The sequence below is a fragment of the Citrus sinensis genome, chromosome 4, assembly GCF_022201045.2.
Source record: "Citrus sinensis cultivar Valencia sweet orange chromosome 4, DVS_A1.0, whole genome shotgun sequence".
Lineage (NCBI taxonomy): Eukaryota > Viridiplantae > Streptophyta > Magnoliopsida > Sapindales > Rutaceae > Citrus > Citrus sinensis.
Window position 1 is genome coordinate 5,196,032 of NC_068559.1, and position 25,067 is coordinate 5,221,098.

The 25,067-nt window shown below is 33.6% G+C and overlaps 1 protein-coding gene and 1 pseudogene across 1 annotated transcript; both read left to right on the top strand.

Moving 5' to 3' along the window:
- The first annotated feature begins 17 nt into the window (after nt 1-17).
- Nucleotides 18-21,311, top strand: LOC102610614 (probable LRR receptor-like serine/threonine-protein kinase At3g47570; annotated as a pseudogene).
- Nucleotides 21,312-23,678: 2,367 nt separating this feature from the next.
- Nucleotides 23,679-25,067, top strand: LOC127901820 (uncharacterized). The gene is made up of 2 exons (XM_052439820.1): nt 23,679-24,409; nt 24,479-25,067. The coding sequence occupies exons 1-2, from the start codon at nt 23,679-23,681 to the stop codon at nt 25,065-25,067; spliced, it is 1,320 nt and encodes a 439-aa protein (XP_052295780.1).

The window sequence follows — 25,067 nt, forward strand, 5'->3', positions numbered from 1 at the left end:
AAAATTTGCCGTTCAATATGGGCATAAGATGGCCTTGCCTCTGCTCTTTTTCTGCTCTGTATGCTGCTGTCCTCGTATTTAGCTTGCCCATCGTTTCCGATGAATTCCTTTGGGTAAGGGCTTCTCTTGTTGCCGGGACTGGGAATGAGACAGACCGAGTAGCCTTACTTGAATTCAAATCCAAGAGCACTTATGACCCTGTTGGTGTTTTAGGCACATGGAATGAATCCATCCACTTTTGCAAATGGTATGGTGTTACATGTAGTCGTAGGCACCAGAGAGTCACACTCTTGGACTTACGGTCCCTGAAACTTGCAGGCTCCGTATCACATTTCATTGGGAATTTGAGCTTTCTCAAACAACTATATCTCCAGGTGAACAGCTTCACCCATGAAATCCCTTCAGAAATTGGTGGTTTGCGAAGATTGAAAGTACTTGCTCTTAACAATAACTCAATTTGTGGGGAAATTCCTACCAATATATCCCGATGCTCAACTCTTATTCCCATCCATCCACAAAATAATCAGTTGGTGGGGAAAATTCTATCACGATTTAGCTCCTTGTCGAAGACGGAAATTCTCAACTTAGGTTCAAACCATCTGACAGGAAGTATACCTTCTTCGTTGGGAAACTTATCGTCCATTCATACAATTTCTTTGGCCTATAATAATTTGGATGGGACTATTCCTAATTCTTTTGGGTGGTTCGAGAATCTTGTGTTCCTGTCATTGGCAGCCAATAACTTGTCCGGTATTATTCCTTCCTCAATCTTTAATATCTCTTCCATCGTAACTTTTGATGTGGGATTGAACCAAATTCAAGGCATTATTCCCCTAGACTTTGGTTCTACTCTCCCAAATATCTAAAATTTTGGCATTGCTTTTAACCAAATTACTGGAGTTATTCCACCATCAATATCTAATGCCTCGAAATTGGAATCATTTCAAGTCGTCGAAAATAAACTAACTGGGGAAGTTCCTTCTTTGGAAAAGCTACAAAGGCTTCAGCATTTCACAATTACATCCAACAGTCTTGGGAGTGGGGGAAACGATGATTTAAGCTTCCTTTGCTCATTGACCAATGCAACGAGGCTAACATGGATGCATATAAACAGTAACAATTTCGGAGGGTTACTACCTGGATGCATTAGTAACTTGTCAAAAACTATTAAAACGTTGTTCCTCAACAACAACAAAATATATGGAAGCATTCCAGCTGGGATTGGAAATTTTGTCAACTTGCAGAGACTGGATATGTGGAACAACCAATTATCAGGTACCATTCCCCCTGCTATAGGAGAGCTCCAAAATTTAAAGATATTGGGTTTAAATAGAAACAAATTATCAGGAAATATTCCACCTTCCATTGGAAATTTGAAAATGTTACTGAACCTATTTTTGAATGATAATTTTCTTGAGGTTAGCATCCCTTCAAGCCTAGGGCAATGTGAGAGCTTGATAGAAATTAACCTTTCTAATAACAATCTTAGTGGCACCATACCTCCCCAATTCTTCAGTCTCTCATCCTTATCAATTTCTCTTGATTGGTCCAGAAACAAACTCACTGGTTCCCTACCCATTGAAGTTGGAAAATTGAAAATTTTGGAATTTTTATATGTTTATGAGAATAGGTTAGAAGGTGAGATTCCTAGTACTTTTGGTAACTGCATAAGACTGGAACAATTAGGGATGGGAGGCAACTTATTCCAAGGTCCTATTTCTTCATCTTTAGGATCTTTAAGAGGTCTTAGAGTTTTGGATTTGTCTCAAAACAATCTTTCAGGTGAAATTCCTAAATTTTTGGCTGGATTATCCTTGAATAATTTAAATCTATCTTACAATGACCTTGAGGGGATGGTAACAACAGAAGGAGTCTTTAAGAATGCAAGTGCTACTCGGATTTTAGGGAACAGTAAGCTCTGTGGTGGCATATCTGAATTTAAACTGCCGACTTGTGTTTCAAAGAAATCTAAAAGAAGGAGATTGACCTTTGTCCCGACATTAGTCATTGCCATTGTTTTTAGGCTTTTAGGACTTGCATTAGCTCTATTTGGTTTGGTTCTTTGTTTGGTAAGGAAGATAAAAGAGAAAGAAAATCCTAGCAGTTCGATCTATTCACTTCTATACTTGTCGTACCAAGATCTTTACAATGCTACCAGTGGATTCTCCTCAGCAAACCTTGTTGGTGTAGGTAGCTTTGGGTCTGTTTATAAAGGAATTATTGATGAGGGTAGAACAACTATTGCAGTGAAGGTCTTCAATCTTCAACATCATGGAGCTTCCAGGAGTTTCATAGCTGAGTGCAAGGCGTTGAAGAGCATTAGACATCGAAATCTTGTAAAGGTTCTCACTGCATGTTTAGGAGCAGATTATAGAGGCAATGACTTCAAGGCTTCCGTGTATGAGTTCATGCATTATGGAAGTTTAGAGGAGTGGTTGCATCCCTTCACTGGAGAAGATGAAATAGACGAGGCACCGAGGAATTTAAATTTGCTTCAGAGACTGAACATCGCCATTGATATAGCATATGCATTGAACTATTTACACCACGATTGTCAACCTGTGACTGCTCATTGTGACCTCAAACCCAGCAATGTTCTTCTTGATGATTACATGACTGCACGTGTAGGTGACTTTGGATTAGCAAGAATCCTTTCACCTGATCATACGCAAACAAGCTCCTTCAGTGTCAAAGGATCTCTTGGCTATATTGCTCCAGGTATTATCTTTTACATTTAACATAGCATCTGGCCTCTAAATAATAATAATTATAAAAAAAGTGCTCTCATCCAGTGAAGATTTTACTGTAACTTTCAAAAAAAAATTTCAATATTTTTGCATTTGCAAATACTCTTAATTTCTACTATAAAATCTTGTACTATTTCTTGTAACCCTTTTTTAATTGCAGAATATGGCGTAGGATGTGAGGTGTCAACAAATGGAGATGTTTATAGTTATGGGATATTGCTATTAGAATTGGTGATAGGGAAAAAACCTATAGACATAATGTTTGAAGGTGATATTAATCTACATAACTTTGGGAGAAAAGCATTGCCTGATGATGTAATGGATATTGTGGATTCGTCACTTCTACCTGATGATGAAGATTTGATTCTTACCGGTAATCAAAGGCAGAAGCAAGCAAGAATCAACAGCATCATAGAATGTCTCATTTCCATGGTAAGAATCGGAGTTGCTTGTTCAATGGAGTTGCCTCAAGATCGAACGAACATGACCAATGTTGTCCACGAATTACAATCAATCAAGAACATTCTTCTCGGCGTAGAACTATGTCCACCGTGCAAAGTGGTAATTGAATGATACCAGTTATCCTTTATTTCTTTTACCAAGTGATGTAAAATTATCTTGTATATTATTACTTTCCTTTTTTATGATTAAACACTTTTATTTATCACAGGGAAAGAGAGTTAAAACGTGATAGGAAGACTATGTTTTCTAGGGGCTGCCGGAGGCAACGACATTTTACCAATTAGTGTTTAATTTTGTATATTCGAGCTGTTTGTATTGAATCCATTTCAAAGAAAAAAATTTAGAATTTTTGTAATGTAGTTTGCGGTATTTGAGTTGTAAGAATGACAACGATTATCTAGCTTCCTTAAGTTATCTTTTGAAGTGCTAATGGTTAAAGCCAAATGGGTGGAAAAAGGATCATGTTGCAAACTCCAACTAGTTTGGAGTCAAATTGAAATGAATACGGCCTATTATTTAGGGGTAAATTTTAAATTATCCTTTTAGAAAATGGCAATCTTCAAAATATCTCCTGAATTATTGTAAATTTCAACTTACTCTATTTTTATTCAAACTATAAGGTAAAAATAGGACTAGGTTAATGAAAACTTTTTCCTTTCTATATAAAAATGGGGGATAAGTTGGTTTTTACAGTAGTTTGGAGAATATTTTGAAGATTTTCATTTCAAGAGAGGTAAACAAAATTAAACTTATTTAAAAATATTCTGTTCTTTGTGCCAAGATATGGTTAAATTTTCTTCACTGTATTAATTTCTAGCAGTATCCAAATTGCTTGAGGTACGATATTGGTCAAAATACAAAAGACATATTGCTAATGCCAAAAATCTAGCTTAAGTATTAGCAGCACGGCACTTAAAAGGTGGCCGATACAAATCAAATGCTCTACATTCCTACTTTCCTATAAACAAGAACAAATAACATAGTTTAAGTAGGATCCCAGACTTTTTACTAAAATGAAAATGGTTTACTTGTGTATAGAGGTTGACAGCCCCTGCGACATGTCAAATGATGGACAGCTGGGAACCAATCTTGTTGAAATGAGACAAGATATTAGTACTAGCAGAGTATCCATATAACTTAAAATGCATGTTTTGAGCTGGTGGGTCTTCCTAATGATGTAAAGTTCGATAGGAACCGAGAAGTTTAAAATGTTTAAGGTATGATGTGTTTTGGAAAGCTAAAAAACTTGCTCTGGTACTATTCGAATTTGTTATGAGAGTGTTTGGCAAACAAGAAAGTAATAGAAAGCAAGAGAGAAAATTAAAGAGAATATTCTGGAAATTCTTTAGCTGAATATTCTTTGTATGTTAATTGTGAATGGGTACAAATTTTTTTATATAGTAGTCTTTGATTTACAATAGACTGATCATGGAGGCTCCTAGAATCAATTTGCTAATAACAAACTAATCATTGAAGCTGCTGGAATCAGCTAACTAACTTAATAGTAGCTAATGCAAACTAACTTAAGAGTAGCAAATGCAGATAATAACCGAAATCTCCAAGTCACCAGCTGAGAGTGTATCTGCTACTTGAGTGCACAGCAAGTACACCATGGTCTGCTATCTACTTTTTTGTTTCTTTACATATGCTGACAGGTACCAAGTTGAAAACAGAGAGATATAAAGTTGCTAACTAAAGAAATATGAAATGCTTCTTCACAGCATGCTATTTCATTCATCATTATTAATGTTTAAATACAAGTTATCTAACTTTTTGGCCAAGAAATCTCATTACAACTACACAGCTGTAACAAATTAAGATCTGATGTCTATGCTTGAATTTATCAAATGGCCCTAAATGATTGTATTATATAAGTGACAGAAATACATTTGACTTGTTGTTCCTTTGAGGTCATCATGTAAATCTGAACCATGTGCCAAGTAAGGTCTTCTTCACATGAGGGCTGTTGGATTCTGGTGTTACTGTTGAACTTGTTGTTTTACACAATTAATCAAACACTGATTTTAACGTTCTCCCTGATCGATTTCATCTGCATTAAATTTGCGCTTAGAGCTCCTTCAAAGGCTTTCCAAGCTTTAGTTCCTGGAATTCTTTTGGCGCTGCATTGGAAAAAATCGCACTAATGAATGTATCTAAATTTCAGGAAACTGTTAAGAAATTTGTGTATTCTAGTGTTATATACTTCACTGTCTCAAATGGACTTGTCTAATCTATATATGTACAGAAAAAAATTATGCAAGATGATGAGATTAATAGGAGAATTTCAGATATTAAAAATGTGGAAGGGTCAGTAGAAAGTAGGTATTTTATGTAGCCAATTACCAGTGTCATGTTTATGTTGTGCCGTAACATCAACCAGCGTCAGATAATTCTTATTCTATAACTAAAAGAAATCAATAGTATCTGTTCATCAATCTCGTTACAAAATCAACATTCTCTAATAAGAAATGCACGGTGGTTACAAGATCGAGTTAATTATAAAACTCAAGTCTCCAGTTTCATCCTCCAGTCTAATACTGTGCAAACATATATGGAAGAAAATTTTACATGTAATAATCCTGCCTAATCAATATAATAATTTAATCCTAATAATTAGTGCAATTCAAAATTATGAACCTAATGTAGCCTGGAACTTATTTAAGGCTGAGGCTATTTACACTCCAAATAATATTTTTGCACGTTCATTTACTCAGTACACTCTTAAATTTGAAGAATAAACTTTTTACTCAGCATACTCATCAAAATTCCAGATTACACTGAAATTAGCTTCTTTGGTTAAAGCTCTCTTTCTTCAGAAGTCAACACCGTACAGCACCGATAAATAATAACATTTGTGATTACATTCATAGTCATGGCTTAAACTTTGTTTGCGCTAAATTATTCAAAAGTGTTTAAGTCGCTGAATTTGCTTTAGGACATGGAGTCCCAATTCTTGTTATTTGTTTTTTAAGACAAACAGCCACCTAATTATTTATTTATTTGTCTCTTTTTTTTAAAGAATAACAGCCACCACGTTTATTAGAATAAATATTCACCTTTGAAATCGAGGATGAGAAGAGGTTAGAAAAGAAAAAAAAAAAAAAAAAAGAGAGATAGAATCAGGTTTTCTTCTTTGAGCAAATTAAAAGTCCAATTGCCTGCAATGATAAATTACATAAAGAGTAATTTAATAATATAAAATAGATGAGGCTATTTGAACCCATGAAGCATGTTCAAGTGCTCGACTTCGCGCCTGGCAAGCTCTCATTGGGGAGCTCAGTTGTGGTGCCTATAGCCCCCAATGGGAGCTCACCACGTGTGAAGTAAGGTGCATGACCTTGCGCACTAGAATAGCTCCTTTGAACCCATAATTTTACTTGTTAAACTCATTTTCTTAATAAACCAAATTCACATATTAGTTTTTCACTATGCACCCTATAAAATCTCCCAAAAAAAACTACTAAAATATTGTTCTTTTTATATTTTTTTATTACACCCATTATCAGCTTTTGCTTCTCTATTCTACTCTCTAAAACGTCAATCTGTTCCAAAAGTAATTCCTTGTCTAACTTATTACAAATAGGGGTGGCAAAATGAATAAACGAATTGAATTCAAATTGAATCGTAAACGAATGGGTTAAGATTAAACGAATTGAAATCTCAGCATTAGGATTTGATTCGTTTATTAAACGAATATTCAATTTGATTCGTTTATTAAACGAATATTCAATTTGATTCGTTTAGTAAAATTAATAAACGAATCAAAACGAATATGAATTCGTTTATTATTCGTTTAACCTATAACGAGTCCATAACGAATTTAGATTCGTTTACATTCATTTATTATTACAAAAATATAATTAATAAATAAAAATGAAGTAAAATAAAATATAAAAATACCACATATTTAACATCTTACAAAACACAAATAATCAAACCATATGCTAACCCTAAAATACACGGTCGTCCAAATACTAAATTACAAATTCTTAATAATACAAATAACAATAATTAGAATTGCAATTACAAAAGCAAAGTGATTTCTTTAATTCTCTTCATTTTGTTCAACAAGAATCCTGCACATAAAAAGCAAATAAAATTAATACAATGTCAAGTTGGTTTATTCATATTAATTAGTTGTATGCAAAGATTAAAGGTTTCATTAGTGCTTTCATCTTTATTTAATTTTTAGTTATTATTTTTATCTTAATTTTTAATCTAAATCCGTCTATTCAATTGTTCAAATAAATTAAGGTTAGAATAATTTCGGCAGCTAATAAGACATATAATCTTTACGGCACGATACTCTAATCTTTATTATACTACTTGTGTCGACTAATACACTTACTAATTTACGCAACAACATCCTTATCAAGCCACTAAAGCAAAAAGATTTCTTTAGATTGAGAACTTTATTGGGTGTTATGAAACAAGTTTAAGGGGGGTGTAGGATTGTAAACTTGTTTTCGATCCATGTCCTAAAAAAACACATAACCTAGCCCATCTCATAGAACTTTCTAATTTAAGAGAAATTAGGTGTTAGGTAAGGTTGGTGTGGTTAGTGAAAGAGGTGAAGTGAAATGAGTTTGGTTGATAATTATTGTGGTGATTGAGAATAAAAAAGTGATTGTCATTAAATTTTTTTAGTTTATGTGTCTGGTTATAATTAAGTTTTAGGTATTATAAAAGTACCTTTATCATTTGTGTTGTATGCATCAAGTCTAAGAAGAAGAACACATAAGAAGCAAAACAAAACTTCTAAGAGTCATTCGTGAGAGCGTGTGAATTGATCTTGTAATGCTCTTGAGCTTTCTTTAATAAAATTTGTATTTTATCCTTTAAATTCTCCAATAATAGTATTAATTGATTTTTTTAATTGTATGTATAAACTCAATTAATAAATGACAGATAAAATATTATATCAATTGAAATATAAATTAAATATTCCAACTAAGTAAACATATATTACTCAAGTTAAAAAATGCAAGAACCATGATAATTACAATATACAAATATGGAAATGATTCAATTTATAGTAGTTGATGTTTTTCTTTAATTAATTATTTGTTGTCTTGTATAAATAGAGCTGTCTAGCTATTGTCAAAGGTATAAAAGTTTTCAGAATATTGTTATTTATTTTCCACATAAAGTACTTAACTTATTGGTTAAGTTGTGGGTCCCACAAAAACTTCGAATGAAGTCACTCCTGTCAATATCAAAGTTCAACCAAGACAACATAATCAAAATTATAGCTGTATGCATGTTCACATTTTTTTAGTCACGTCATGAAACATTGTATGTGGAAATGATTTAAGTCAGTACGTGCTCTTTACGCCCATTTCGTATACGTTAATTTGAATAATCTTCACTCTGTCTATTAATGTGGAATTTGGTGATGCCGGCCAAAGGGGATACTCACTTTCTTCACTGTAACTTATAGGGAAAATGATGATCCAATTCAATTATTGTTTCAGTAAATTAATCATTTTTCCACTTATGTTTCAAAACCCTCTACAATTAAAATGATTCTGCTAATTAACCTTGACTTTGTTTTGTGTCGACCACTGTTTTCCGCACATGATATGATAAAACTGAGCATTGACTAACAAAATATCTAGAGGTAAAATAGTAGAAGATATAAAAGATCACAGATTAACAATTTTTTTTTCAACAGCACGGGATTTTGACTTTGATAATTTTATTACAAATTTCAAGATATACTACAAGTGTTTAACCATATTGATATTTAATTTTAATTAATAGTATGGGTTATGACTTATAAGATGAGGGTTACAAGAGAGTCAAATAATTATACTATTCATTTCTAACATTTTATGAGTTCCATTAATTTATTGACAACTTTATTCTCTAATTTAGTTATGTTTACTAATATTAAATAAAACTTATGCCATATATATAAAACTAATTAAACACATGATTAGTTATTATTTAAAAAGCTGTAAAATTATGCAATTAGGGGACCCCTTTTCTTTTAAATACACCCAAGTCTCTTATGAAAGGATTAAATAAAAATATTTTGGACACATTTTTATGTAATAAAATATTTGTAATTTAATGGTAAGAGTGTTTTTTCAAGTAGTTTTGGAGATTTTGGCTCAAATTCTAATGGCCATATAATTTTGTTTCTTTAGATATTTGGTTCTCAAAAACTCAAATTCTATTATTTTCTCTTAAATTTTAAAAAATAATAATAACAAATTTTTTATTTTAAATGTTGGACCTCATTGTGAATATTAAAAAAATAAACACTCCTAATTAAATTAAATTTTTTTGAACTAAACTTCTCCTAATTTGATTGTATGGGTCTGCCACTATTACATGCTTATTGATTGAAAATGTTAAGCGATGAAAATCTAACACTTTTACATAAATAACAATGAAGTGGTGCGCACAATTGGTATGTGTAAGTGATAGTAGATCTGTGGCTAAATCAGATGAGATGATATGCGATCATTATGTGATTGGCATGATCACATTAGGAGAAGTTTAGTAAAGTCACAAGGTGGATCAAGAGAACATTAAATGAGTGGCTTTAGCCCCTTCTGAACCATTATTATTATTTTTAAATACAGCTCAAATCCTTTCTTAAAAAGACAATAAAAAGAATTTGATTATTTTTAAATTCAACAGGATGTTTATAGTTTAGTGGTAGGAGTTTTATTTTATGATTTTTGAGACCATGATTTAAATCTCGACAACCACATAATTTTTTAAATATATTTATGCATATTTTCTTGATTCGTTATTATAATTTTTAATATTAAAAAAATCTAAATATTTATGTAGATTTATTTTAATTTATTACTACTACTTTTTAATTAAAAAAGAAGAGAGAGAATAAACTTGAGTTAAGTGAACCCAAAAAAAAAAAATCAAGTTTCCCGAAAGAGTAATGATATAGCCACAAACTCTTGTACAAACTTATTTTGTACAAACTGATGTGGCATGATAAGATTGGTTGAATTAAATATCACTTGGCCCACATAATTTTTATTTATTTTATATTTTCATTCGATCAATAAATTAATGCCACGTCAGTTTGTACAAAATAAATTTGTATAAGAATTTGTGGCTGTATCATTACTCTTCCCGAAATTGAATTAATTTTTTTCAACTAAGCACCACTAATTGAATTGACTAGGTCCACCACTGTAAATGGCCATACTATTTTACGAGAGATATGGAATATTTTAAATAATTATTTTAATTAATAAAATATTAGGATTCTCCCTGTAGATTGTAACATTATAATAAATAACGCATGCGCATAGAAAACTGATTTAGAACAAGCCCTTCCATTCCTGAAAATTTTTTGAACATGAATTTTTATCCATGTTAATTTTAATTTGCTTAGATTTTCTTGCTATAATAAATTAACTGGTAATAATTGGATCTCCGTTAAGCAGCCTGTGTAATATTTTTTACTCACTCTTGATCTGTCACAATTCCAAAAACAAAACAGAAGAAAAAAGGGGACGTCGGTATTTTAGGCGCTGATTAACATTTTAATGGAACAAAGGTATATATGATTGCAACATGGAATATGCTCTGAGTATATTATGAAAAGAAAAAAAATAAAGAAAGCATGTGATATTTATTTATGTTACGCAAGAATCAAAATTATTATGTAACAGACATATATTTAGTAAGAACTAAGAATCGTGAGCAATACATATTTACATACATACAAATATATAAAAAAAATAACCTCAAGTTATGATAGTTGATATTTTCCCATAAGTAATTATTTGTTCTCTCAGCATTATTGTAGCTGTTTTGAAAGATATAAAAGATTTCACAGTAATGTTTATTTTTCACAGACCGTGACCCACTCGTTAAGCTAGTAGGAAACATTTGGTCAGGCTGAGGGTTTTGTGGAATAGACTTGCACGTTGCTTACATATAAAGTAGAAGAAGAAACAACATGGAAGGTTCACAAATGCAAGTACTTTAAATAAAGTCGCTACTTAATTATCAGCCAAGAGTCAATCAAATACCAAACTTATAAGTCGGTGTTCACATTTCTTTAGTCACGTCATGACTTGTATATATGTGGAAATGGGTTTAGTCTTCCACTACCACCAGTACATTTTCTCATCGCCCATTTTGTTTGGTCATGAGACATTATATGAGAACGTTTGCTTTCTTCACTATAATTTTTAGGGAAATTGATCAAATGCCATTAATGTTCGGTAAAATTATCATTTTTTTACTTTTCTGTTATAATTTTTTTTTTTAAAGATATAGGAGTAGGTAAAGTTTAAACTAATTCTTGATCTTTTCTTATTTTTCCAATTCAGATGACCAACTAAATAAAACTACTTATAAGCCACTTGGTTCATAATAAGAGACACCAAAACTTTTTTTTGACCATAATGTCTTTTGACTCTATAAATCTCGAAAAAATAATTCCAAAATTTTAAAATAAATGGAAATATGGCATTAAAATATAATAATATATACATTTCAAAATAATTTTAATATTTAAAAATATTTTAATATTTTTAAATCTATTAGACCTATTTTATTATATTAAAATAATTTTTAATAATAGATAGAAACATAATATTAAAATAAATAAATAAAAATAAAAATTATTTTGAATATTATGTAAAAGTTAATTTTAATATTGTTGATAGGGAGATTTTTTTAATGGTAAAATCTATTTAACCCAAAGATTTATTTAAAATCTTTATAATATTACAAATATATTATTAAAATAAATATAATAATTTAAAATTTAATATTATTTAAAATGTCAAAAATAATTTAATATTATTAGTCTACTATGTGGATTATATTATTTATATTAAATTTGTGTTAATTAAAAATCTTTAACGTCAATTTTTTAATTATTATAGTCAAAGTGTATTATGAGAAAAAAACCCCTTTTTTTAAAGTTGGGGCTTTTTGTAACCATTTCCCCAAACCTTAGGGTATAGTTGTCCTTTTCTCAAAAAATAATAACGAATTTTAGTGGAGTCCACCAAAATATTATTATAATATCAATATATTCTTAGAATTAAAAAACTGAATTAATATTTTAATGGTTATGGCATGTAAGTCAATAAAATCAAGTGATATTTTCTGATTTTCAATTTGAATATTTTAATTTAAAACATATCAACTTATTTAAGATAATTTCAAATTGTTGAAATCCAGGGCTCAAAATAAGTGTTAAAAGTAAAGTTAAAATGACTCCACCCATCTATTTATAATAATAACTATGTATGATGAGATCAATTTTTTTTTAGAGTAAGATTATTTGCACTCTAAGAATTATTTTAAACACTCAATTACTTTAGACCCTTTATTATTAAATTAAAAAAATTTAATATTTACTCTATACACTCTTTCAAATACCAAAAAAATTAAACCATGTAAATCAATTGTCTCCGCTTACCCTGCAAGACCGACAAAATACTCAACTCACCTAAAATGATAAAAAAAACAAAAGAACATGAAAAAGTAGACGTTTTCAATTGTTCATTGAATTTCGGAAGCTTCAATGACTTTGCATTGATTCACATTACTTATTTGTAGATTGTAAATAATTTTCAATACAATCAAATTAATACATAACAAGAGCACACTTAGATGCCCCCAATCCACTTGTAAACGCATTCTTGGAAAAACAAAGCAAATAAATCACCATTGATAAAACTCTTGGCTCAATAAAAGTTGGAGATTTCTAGGAGAACTTTGATTGATGAATCAACAAACACCGCTACTGCATGATAAAGAATCTCTCTTCAACATCAATTATATTTTAACAGGACTGCTACTTTATTCTCTGATTTCTTAGAAAAGAAAGTAAATAAATTTGTAAAGAATCTATCTGTTATTGAAACTTTGAGGTATATATTCATGACATGAGTGAATGAGCTGCTTGAAATATTAATAATAAAATTAGAAGTGTTGTAGTCAAAATCTATCACAATATTCATTTGATCCTATGTAAATGTTTGCCCAACCTATTTCATTGGTAAGATGTTAAAAATAAAAGTTTTAGGATTTAACAAAGGAGAATTGCATACTGAAGGAGTACTCAAAGTAATTATGTTATATTTACTTATAGTAGTTAATAATACATGGGTATTTTTATGATAAATAATTTTATTAAAATAAAAATTCTCCGAGTAATTTTTAGAGTACAAATTGACCCACCTTTTTTTTTAATTATTATTAACACATTATCTTTTATTCATAAAAATTTTTGGGAAATTTACGAAAATAACCATAAATATTTTGTTATTTTCACAACTAACCCTCTCAACTTTTTTGTATCAATATTAGCCAAACACAAGCCTTTCTCCCCAAATTACCCTTCTTTACAGACCAAAAGCAACAATCTTTCTCCCATATCGTCAAACCAAACGCAGCTTAATCATCAACCAACGGCGACGGCAAAAGACAACGGTAAAAGTGAAATCCGATCATAATCTATCCGAATCCAACACTAATCAGCATCACTTAGTGGTATGAGTTATTTTCTGAATTTGCTGAACTTAGTCGTGGGTGAATTTGGCGACAGGCTGCCTGTCGCACCAAGCTTCGGGTGACAGGCAGCCTTGTTAACATGAATATGTTAATAATATTGATTTTGATGATAACAAATTTTATATGGTTTTTGACAAAAATATTGGAGCTATTTCTTAATAAACGAAAGCCTTTATAATCATTGCCTTCTCTCTTCATAAAAGATGGATTTTCAAATTAGAAAGAGATTCTCTGCAAAAACTTGTTTAAAATTACAATTCTGGTTATAAACGGTGAACCGTTTATTTAAAACGGTTAACCGATTAAAGGCAGAGAGCAACACATTTCCTAAACCTCTAACTGTTTATGAAAAACGGAAAACACAAAAGATGGAAAGGTTACTGGAAATTAACGGTAAACCGTTTTCTTTTAAACGGTTAACCGATTAGCACCAGAGAGCAACATATTGCCTAAGCTCTAGCCGTTTATATTTAACGGAAAACACCCAAGATGGGAAGGCTACTGGAACCTAACGGTGAACCGTTTATTTTAAACGGTTAACCGATAACGTCCAGAATCACTGATTAACAAAACCGGTTAAGGCTTAATTGTTTTGCAGGTCACTGAAGACAAACGGCAAACCGTTTATTGTAAACGGTTAACCGATAACATCCAGAGAAGTCACTACTTACAAATCCCTAACCGTTTAGTGTAAACGGATAGCTGATATTCATCTTGCAAGTCTCTGGACATTAACGGCGAAAGGGCAATCCTAAACGGCAAACCGTTTATTTGAAATCTGGCCCAACGGTAACTTTGACCAACCTAAACGGTTAACCGTTTAGAGTTAACGGCGAACCGTTTTCTGTCCGACAGTTTGTAACGGCTAGATTTTCAGCTCCAGATATAAATAAGCTCATTCAAATTCAAAGAAGATTGATCACAACACGACCATTTGAGCTAATATTCGAGAATACAATCTTCATAGAGCTTAGAACACATTCTTGCTTCATCTATTCACATATTAAGCATCATTGTGTAATCTTATATATTGTGAGAGGCAAAACAGTTTGTAATCTTTTATTTTGAGTGATTGTAAGTGTTGGGATACACTTGGGTTAAGAGATTGGGGATAATCTCTTGTTGTAAAGGTCCATTGACACCTTGGAAGTCAAGTGTAAGCATTTGAAGCCTTGGAGGCTTGCTTAGTGGAATCCTCAAGCCCAGAAAGCTTGGAGGCGTGGACGTAGGCGAGGTTGGCCGAACCACGTAAAAATCTCAGTGTTTGAATCCCTCTTCCCTTATCTTTTTATATTGTGATCATCTTAATTGTTATTGCTTTGAATTTGATTTATAATTGCATTAAGATTTTCTTTAATAAATTGAATAATTTTTTAGAATCCCAATTCACCCCCCCTCTTGGGTTGCATACTTGTTTTCAATTGGTATCAGAGCCTCGTTCTCTTGTTAAGACTTAATCGTCTAGAGTAAAAGATCCATGGCAACCCTAAATGACTCAACCTTTAGAGAAGGGCAATCCACAACTAGACCACCATTTTTCGATGGTAATGACTATGCTTATTCGAAAACTAGAATGAGAAGCTATTTGCAAGCCTTAGATTATGAAATTTGGGAAGTTGTTTGTGATGGTCCATTCATGCCTACGTTCAAAGATGAAGTAGGAGATGATATTCCTAAACCATCGAGTCAGTGGAGTGAGTTAGAAAAGAGAAAGATGTCTCTAAACTCCAAGGCTATGAATGCTTTGTTTTGTGCCCTTGATAAGAAAGAATTCCATAGAGTATCTAGTTGTGAAAGTGCACAAGAGATATGGAACAAACTTGAAGTTGTCTATGAAGGGACAAATCAAGTGAAAGAGTCTAAAATCAGTAGATACACTCGTCAATATGAGTTGTTCTAAATGGAACAAAATGAAAATGTGTATTCTATGTACACTAGATTCACGGACATAGTGAACACCCTAGGTGCCTTAGGGAAAACCTTCTCAAATAGTGAGAAAGTTAAGAAAATCATTAGGCCACTTCCAAAAGAATGGAGACCTAAAAGAACCGCTATTGAAGAAGCCAAAGATTTAAATACTTTACCTCTTGATGATTTAATTGGTTCTCTTATTTCGTATGAAGAGGATTTAGCTGCAGAAAAAGGACATGAGGAGAAGAAGAAAAGCATTGCTCTCAAAGCTTCAAAATATGAGAGTGATGGGGAGAGTGAACCAGATGATGAAGAGCTAGCCATGCTAGCAAGGAGGTTCAGAAAATTCTTCAAGAAAACTAGAGAGCGAAGAAATTTCAGAAACTTCAAGAACTATAGGGAGAATAAGGAGGCAATCACTTGCTATGAATGCAAGAAGCCTGGACATATAAGATCGGAGTGCCCACTTATCAACAAACTCAAGAAGAAAGCAATTGTTGCAACTTGGGATGATAGTGAGGAAGAATCAAATGATGAAGAAGGATCGCAAGAAGTATCAAACCTAGCACTCATGGCAATAGGAGGGGATGATGATCTCAATAAGGTAAGTGATCCTACCTATGATGAATTATATGATGCTTTTCAAGATTTGCATAATGAGTTGATGAAAATTGGTAAAAAGAATGTATGTCTTAAAAAGGAAATGGCAAAGCTTAAAAATAAAATGAATCTCTAAATGCAAGAATTGTATGCCTAGAAGTAGGAAACAAAACATTGCATTATGAAATTGCATTATCAAATGAGAAACCTAGCATCTTACATGAGCATTTGAAATCACACATAGATGAGTTGAAAAATGAGAACGAATTGCTCAAGAAAAAGAATAATGAATTGAATGAAATTGTTTTGAAATTTACAAATGGGCAAAAGATGTTGGATAATATGCTTAACTCACAAAAATGTGTTTTGATAAAGGAGGACTTGGATATAAGCCTAACTTGAAGCAAAAGTATTATAAAAATTATTTTGTTAAAGCTACCTCCACAAATGATCATAAGATTGCATGTCATTATTGTAATCAAAATGGTCACATGAAATTTAGATGTCCCGTGAAAAGGAATGCATATTATGGTGTCAAATGCATTTGGGTTCCAAAAGGAACCGTTGCTAACTCTCAAGGACCCAAAAAGCTTTGGGTACCTAAAACTTGAGACTTTTTCTTGTAGGGCTTGAAGAAGAAGAAAAATAAATAGTACTTGGACAACGGTTGTTCAAGGCACATGACCGGAAACTATGCATGGTTCTCAAGCTTCACCAAAATTGAAAATGGTGGAGACGTATCTTTTGGAGACAACTCAAAAGGAAAAATTCTTGGAATTGGAAATGTTGGTAAAGTCTCTTCAACTCTAATTGAGAATGTATGTTTGGTTAAAAACTTGAAACACAACTTAATTAGCATTAGTCAATTATGTGACAAAGGTTATAAAGTTATCTTTGATAAACTTAGTTGTGTTATTGAAAACTCATGTGATGGCAAAACCTTATTTGTTGGAAATAGATGTGGTAATGTTTATATCATTGACATAGAATGTGTATCTACTCTTGATAAATGTTTTTCGGCATTACATGATGATTGTTGGTTATGGCATAGAAGGTTAGGACATGCAAGTATGGATTTGATTTCAAAAATTTCGAAAGATGATTTAGTTAAAGGTCTTCCAAAAATTGGTTTTCAAAAGGATAAGATTTGTGAAGCTTGTCAATTTGGAAAACAAATTAAAACTTCTTTCAAGAATAAAAACCATATTTCTACTTCAAAACCACTTGAACTTCTTCACATAGATCTTTTTAGGCCATCTAGATATGCAAGTCTAAATGGCAAATATTATGCATTTGTGATAGTGGATGATTATTCTAGATATACATGGGTATTATTCTTAGCCAATAAGGATGATGCTCTTGATGCTTTTAAAGTGCTTTGTAAGAAATTACAAAATGAAAAAGGGCATGGTATTGTATGCATTAGGAGTGATCATGGAGGAGAATTTGAAAATCATGCATTTGAGAGTTTTTGTAATAATCTAGGCATTGAGCATCAATTTTCATCACCTAGAACCCCACAACAAAATGGAGTTGTTGAGAGAAACAATAGATCTATTCAAGAAATGGCTAGGACCATGTTAAACGAAAATGCATTACCAAAATATTTTTGGGCCGAAGCCGTCAACACCGCTTGTTATGTTTTAAATCGGGTGTTGATTAGACCTAATTTTAATAAAACTCCATATGAGTTTTGGAAAGATAGAAAACCCAATATTGGCTATTTTAAAGTTTTTGGATGCAAATGTTTTGTTTTGAACACAAAAGATAATCTTGGTAAATTTGATCCAAAATCTGATGTTGGTATTTTTCTTGGTTATTCAAATTCAAGCAAAGCTTATAGAGTCTATAACAAAAGAACTTTAGTTGTGGAGGAATCTATGCATGTCACATTTGATGAGTCTAACCCCTCCTCTACGGAGAAAGTCGTTGTTGATGATGATGCAGGAGAAGAAGAACAAGAAGAAGAAGCATCAAATGACAATCAAGAAGATGCACCACATGGAATTCAAGAGGAACATCATGAAGAACCAAATGTGGAGCAAAATGAAGGTACTTCTCAAACACTCCCCAAGGAGTGGAGGTATGTCTTTTCTCACCCTAAAGACGTAATTTTAGGAGATCCCTCACGAGGTATTACAACTAGATCATCACTTAGAAATACTTGTGAGCATAATGCATTCATCTCTCAAATTGAACCAAAATCCTTTGAGGATGCAGAAAATGATGAATCTTAGATTATGGCAATACAAGAGGAGTTAAATCAATTTGAAAGAAACAATGTGTGGGAATTAGTTCCTAAACCTGAGCATCAATCTATAATAGGTACTAAATGGGTGTTTAGAAATAAGATGGATGAATCTGGTGTGGTTGTAAGAAACAAAGCTAGATTAGTGGCTCAAGGTTACAACCAAGAGGAAGGAATTGATTTTGATGAAACCTTTGCACTTGTAGCAAGGTTAGAATCCATTAGGATGTTGTTAGCATATGCATGTCATAAGGATTTTATTTTATATCAAATGGATGTCAAGAGTGCTTTCTTAAATGGATATATTTTGGAGGAAGTTTATGTGAAACAACCTCCTGGTTTTGAAAATAAAAAATTTCTAAATCATGTGTATAAGTTGCTCAAAGCCTTGTATGGATTAAAACAAGCACCTAGGGCATGGTATGATAGACTTAAAAATTTCTTGCTAGAAAATGACTTCTCTATGGGTAAAGCGGATACTACTCTATTTGTTAAGCATAAGAACCAAGACATACTTATTGTTCAAATTTATGTTGATGATATTATTTTTGGTTCTACTAATGAGTTGTTGTGTAAAGAATTTTCATTGTGTATGAGCAAAGAATTTGAGATGAGTATGATGAGAGAGTTGAAATACTTCCTTGGACTTCAAATCAAACAAAACGAGGAAGGAATTTTCATAAATCAAGCCAAGTACGTAAAGGATCTACTCAAACGATTCGGCATTGATGATTCAAAGACCAAGAATACACCAATGAGCACAACAACCAAGCTGGACAAAGATGAAAAAGGTAAAGAAGTGGATATCAAAATGTATCGAGGTATGATCGGATCCCTACTTTATTTGACTGCAAGTAGACCCGATATCATGTTTAGTGTATGTTTGTGTGCAAGATTTCAGTCTTGTCCCAAGGAATCTCATTTGCTCGCTGTTAAAAGAATTTTCCGTTATTTAAGTGGAACCATAGATATTAGCCTTTGGTATCCTAGGGGAACTCATATAGATTTAACATGTTTTTCGGATGCGGATTTTGCTGGTTATAAAGTGGATAGGAAGAGCACTAGTGGAACTTGCTATATTCTAGGACACTCTCTTGTTTTATGGTTTAGCAAGAAACAAAATTCTGTCGCACTTTCAACTACCGAGGCTAAATATATAGCTGCCGGAAGTTGTTGTGCACAAGCACTTTTGGATGAAACAAATACTTAGAGATTATGGCATTAATCTTGAACAAATTCTTATTAAGTGTGATAATACTAGTGCTATAAACCTTTCAAAGAATCCCATTCAACATTCTCGAACCAAGCATATAGAAATAAGACATCATTTCTTGAGAGATCATGTTCAAAAGGGAGATATTGCATTAGAGTTTATTTCCACGGAAAAACAACTTGCCGATATTTTCACAAAACCGCTTTGCGAAGAACATTTTTCAAAAATTCGGCATGAACTTGGGATGATGAAATTTTTGCATTAACATCTCTATTCATGCTATTGAGTGTACTGGATTGATTGATTACTATTTATGAAATGCTTGAGCTTGGTAGACAAATGATGAATTTGCATTGATAACTCTTGATTATATGAATTGATTGGTTGAAAACATGTCCATGAATCATGCATTAAATTGGCTCATAAAATATTTTCAGATCAATTAAATGATCTTGGAATATATTATTTGCTGGCCAAAAATTAAATCAAATGTGCGAAATTACAGATAAAATAAACGGTTAGCCGTTTCCTATAAACGGATCACTGTTTAATTCCAGAAACGTGATTATGTGTCTGTCCGTTTACCCTTTCACCGTTTGCCACAATCGGTGAACCGTTTTTCAACAGAGAGTCTTCTAACAGTTACTCCTTAGCCGTTAAGCGCTTAGGCTTTCACCGTTTCTCTTTCTTCAGCCCCTGAGAGTTACCCTTTAACCGTTTAAATAAACGGTTAACCGTTTTCGCGAAGTATAAAAACTGTTCAAAGGTTTTCTTCTCCTTTATATGTCGTCGTAGAGACTTATCGGATGAGATTTGTATGCTTCCGTTTCGGTCTCAACTTTTACCTCTCCAAGTTCGTATTCTTCACTCTATTTTACAGCACATAGTGACTCCTAGGAAGGGTCACTCGGATGAGGTTACGAGGTTGGACGTTGCCCTATTGGATAGCCTTCTTACAGACCGTCCCATTAACCTTGGGTATATTATTGTGCGACATATGCTGAGTACTCCAGCGGTCAACCACCGCTTGCTTCCTTATGGCAGTATCATCACTAAAATACTGCGACGCTTTGAGGTGCCACTTCTTGATACTGGACATATGGAGACTCGACGGATTGGTCCCGAGGCCATGACCAGTATCGGATTCTCTAGGAAGAATGGAGTGTGGATAAAGACAAGCAACTCCAAAAACCGGGATACCTTGATTGCTGCAGAGGACGATCGGATGCTCAATGATATCTATCCTCCCGATCAGCTTCCTGACTTTAGATTATGAGCTCTTCCTCATCCTCCGTGTCGCCATTTTGTACCTCGGCTTCCTGCTGATTCTGACCCTGAGGCGCATGCAATAGATACTGGCATTCCCTCCTCTTCCGAGCTGCCTCCTGCTCCTGAGCCTTCTGCTGTTCCCGACCAGCCATCTGCCTCTATGCCGCCTTCAGCTCCAGTTCAGCCCCCTGCTTTAGACGCAGTGCAGCAGCTGATCACTGGTGTTCAGCGGATTTCGGAGCGCCAGCAGCTGATTCTTGATCGGTTGGACACTATTTCCCGTGACCACCAGCAGCTGCGTTCTGACTTTCAGATCTTCCAGCGGCAGAGCCTTGATTAGCAGCTTGAGCTTATCGCTGGACAGCGCACTATTCTCAACTATTTCGGCTATGATCCGGGGAGCACATCTTCTCCACCTCCATAGTTTCTGAGTTCTGTTTTCGCACATACATTTTTCCATTTTGGTTGTTAGCATTTTCATACTTCGTATATGGATTTTGATGCATATGTGTGTGATGTTCTTGATGATTAGATGATTGATGCTTTGTGATTGACTAATTGTTGGATATTGTAAAATTGGTTTATTTGTGGATATTGGAGTGTTGGTATGTTTGTGGATATTGAAGTGTTATTTTGTTTTGATCATGGAGTTGTTGGCTTGTTGAAAAAAGAAGTTGGTGTCAATCTATTTTTTGGAAGTGTTCTATCTCATTTTGTATAAGTGGTTTTGATCATTTTTAAGGGGAAACTCTGCCAAAATTTTCGCTCGCCAAAGCCGGGCAACTTCTTTACTGGATTTGCGTATTTCTTATTTCCTCTTTTCTTTTTGATGATGAAGGGGGAGATAACTATGGTTTTTAAGATGGATTTAAAATGGGATGATTTAAAATTTTTTTTTAGCAAAAATCTTTTTATTGAACTTTTCTCAATTTGGCCATACATTGAGGGGGAGCACATATTAAGGGGGAGCTAAACATTGAATGAAATTTGTCATCATCAAAAAGGGGGAGATTGTTAACATGAATATGTTAATAATATTGATTTTGATGATAACAAATTTTATATGGTTTTTGACAAAAATATTGGAGCTATTTCTTAATAAACGAAAGCCTTTATAATCATTGCCTTCTCTCTTCATAAAAGATGGATTTTCAAATTAGAAAGAGATTCTCTGCAAAAACTTGTTTAAAATTGCAATTCTGGTTATAAACGGTGAACCGTTTATTTAAAACGGTTAACCGATTAAAGGCAGAGAGCAACACATTTCCTAAACCTCTAACCGTTTATGAAAAACGGAAAACACAAAAGATGGGAAGGTTACTGGAAATTAACGGTAAACCGTTTTCTTTTAAACGGTTAACCGATTAGCACCAGAGAGCAACATATTGCCTAAGCTCTAGTCGTTTATATTTAACGGAAAACACCCAAGATGGGAAGGCTACTGGAACCTAACGGTGAACCGTTTATTTTAAACAGTTAACCGATAACGTCCAGAATCACTGATTAACAAAATCGGTTAAGGCTTAATTGTTTTGCAGGTCACTGAAGACAAACGGCAAACCGTTTATTGTAAACGGTTAACCGATAACATCCAGAGAAGTCACTACTTACAAATCCCTAACCGTTTAGTGTAAACGGATAGCTGATATTCATCTTGCAAGTCTCTGGACATTAACGGCGAAAGGGCAATCCTAAACGGCAAACCGTTTATTTGAAATCTGGCCCAACGGTAACTTTGACCAACCTAAACGGTTAACCGTTTAGAGTTAACGGCGAACCATTTTCTGTCCGACAGTTTGTAACGGCTAGATTTTCAGCTCCAGATATAAATAAGCTCATTCAAATTCAAAGAAGATTGATCACAACACGACCATTTGAGCTAATATTCGAGAATACAATCTTCATAGAGCTTAGAACACATTCTTGCTTCATCTATTCACATATTAAGCATCATTGTGTAATCTTATATATTGTGAGAGGCAAAACAATTTGTAATCTTTTATTTTGAGTGATTGTAAGTGTTGGGATACACTTGGGTTAAGAGATTGGGGATAATCTCTTGTTGTAAAGGTCCATTGACACCTTGGAAGTCAAGTGTAAGCATTTGAAGCCTTGGAGGCTTGCTTAGTGGAATCCTCAAGCCCGGAAAGCTTGGAGGAGTGGACGTAGGCGAGGTTGGCCGAACCACGTAAAAATCTCAAAGTTTGAATCCCTCTTCCTTTATCTTTTTATATTGTGATCATCTTAATTGTTATTGCTTTGAATTTGATTTATAATTGCATTAAGATTTTCTTTAATAAATTGAATAATTTTTTAGAATCCCAATTCACCCCCCCTCTTGGGTTGCATACTTGTTTTCAAGCCTGTCGCACCAAGGCTTGGAGATTCATTAAAACTGTATTAATTTGATCCGGATCTAAATAATTTTTTTTTTATAATTTCAGGCTTAATGGATTCAGTTGTACTTGAATTGTGTTACGATGGTTGGTGGGAGACATTAGAGGATGGCCGTATGGAGTGTGTGAATGGTAAAAATCGAGCTTTTTTAGTTGGAAAAAATTGTCTGTTTGATCAGTTATTGGCAAGAGTATACGATGTGTTACAAATAAACCCTAATGAATATAGTATCACAATGAAGACAACTTTGAGGTCTAGTAACACATTATATCGTATATGTGCACTGCCCATGGATATATTTGATGATGAAATGGTGAGGGTTGTGTTGCATATGGCATCCGACGTAGCCAATTTTGGATGCATTCCTATATTCGTGACCACATCACCTCGAGTTCCGAGCGAAGGTATTGAGCCACATGTCGATACAGAAATTTCGTTTAGAGCAAATATGTCTGGCCCCGATAATGATGAAGAGGTGTTGCCAAGGACAATATCGCTGCAGCAATATTACTCTCCAATCCACGAAAATTATGACAACATTGATGATAACGACGTTACGTTAGAGGATGTTGGAGCAACGGTATTTCCAATAACGACGTCGTTGGAGCAACGGTATTCTCTGTACCACAACAATGATTTTTGGGACAATGATGATTTTCATCATGAGACAGAGGGGGATAATGTTTGTGCAGAACCTTCAAATAATACGAGGGGCACTCATTTCAATAATGATGGTGATGATGAAGGAGCCGATCCTTCGAATGTTCTGTCGTTTCAGCACGACGATGAGTGTGAAGACAATACTCCTGTGAATAACAGAGGCAATAGACCTAGTCCTTCTATGGTTCGATCGAGAAGGCGAATTGACCCCCTTACAAGTCTTGCTCCAACTTTGCCTTCGAACATGGTTGCTCCAAGCTTTGTTAGCAGTTGTGATTCAGATGATATCAGTGTGGGTAAGCTATTTGCTGAGAAAAATGAGTTTATATTACAACTACGCAAGGTTGCCTTTAGAGATAAGTTTGATTTCAAGATTGCACGGTCTACTACGACGCGTTTCGAGGCTCACTGTTGTTCAGAATCATGTAAATGACATATTCGAGCAACTAGATGTTCGAACGAGCAAAATGTTCCTTGGGTGGTGAAGAGAATTGACAATGTACACACTTGTCATAATGAGGTATTGGTTGATGGACGTCAGCAAGTAAGGAGCCGGGTTGTCGGTCATATTATCGCAGAAAAATATATTCAAGACAAGAGGATTTATACTCCGAATGACATAAGAGCATATATGCAACAGGAATACGGTGTTCAGTTAACATACCGGCAGGCATATCGGGTGAGAGAAGTTGGTTTTGAAATAGTTCGAGGCAACCCTGCAGAGTCATACAACTTGCTCCCTAAATACTCTCACGTACTAACTACAGGGAATGAGGGTACAGTCACTCACCTTGAGCAGGATGGAGATGGTAATTTCTTATACTATTTTGTAGCACTCGGATCTTCCATCAAGGGTTTTATGCAGTACATTCGGCCTGTCATTGCTGTAGATGGTACTCATCTGAAGGGACTATATCGTGGAAGCATGTTCGTGGCAACATGTCTTGATGGTAATAATCAATTGTATCCGTTAGCCATTGGGATCATGGATTCAGAAAACAATGATGCTTGGGAATGGTTTATGATGAAGTTACACTGA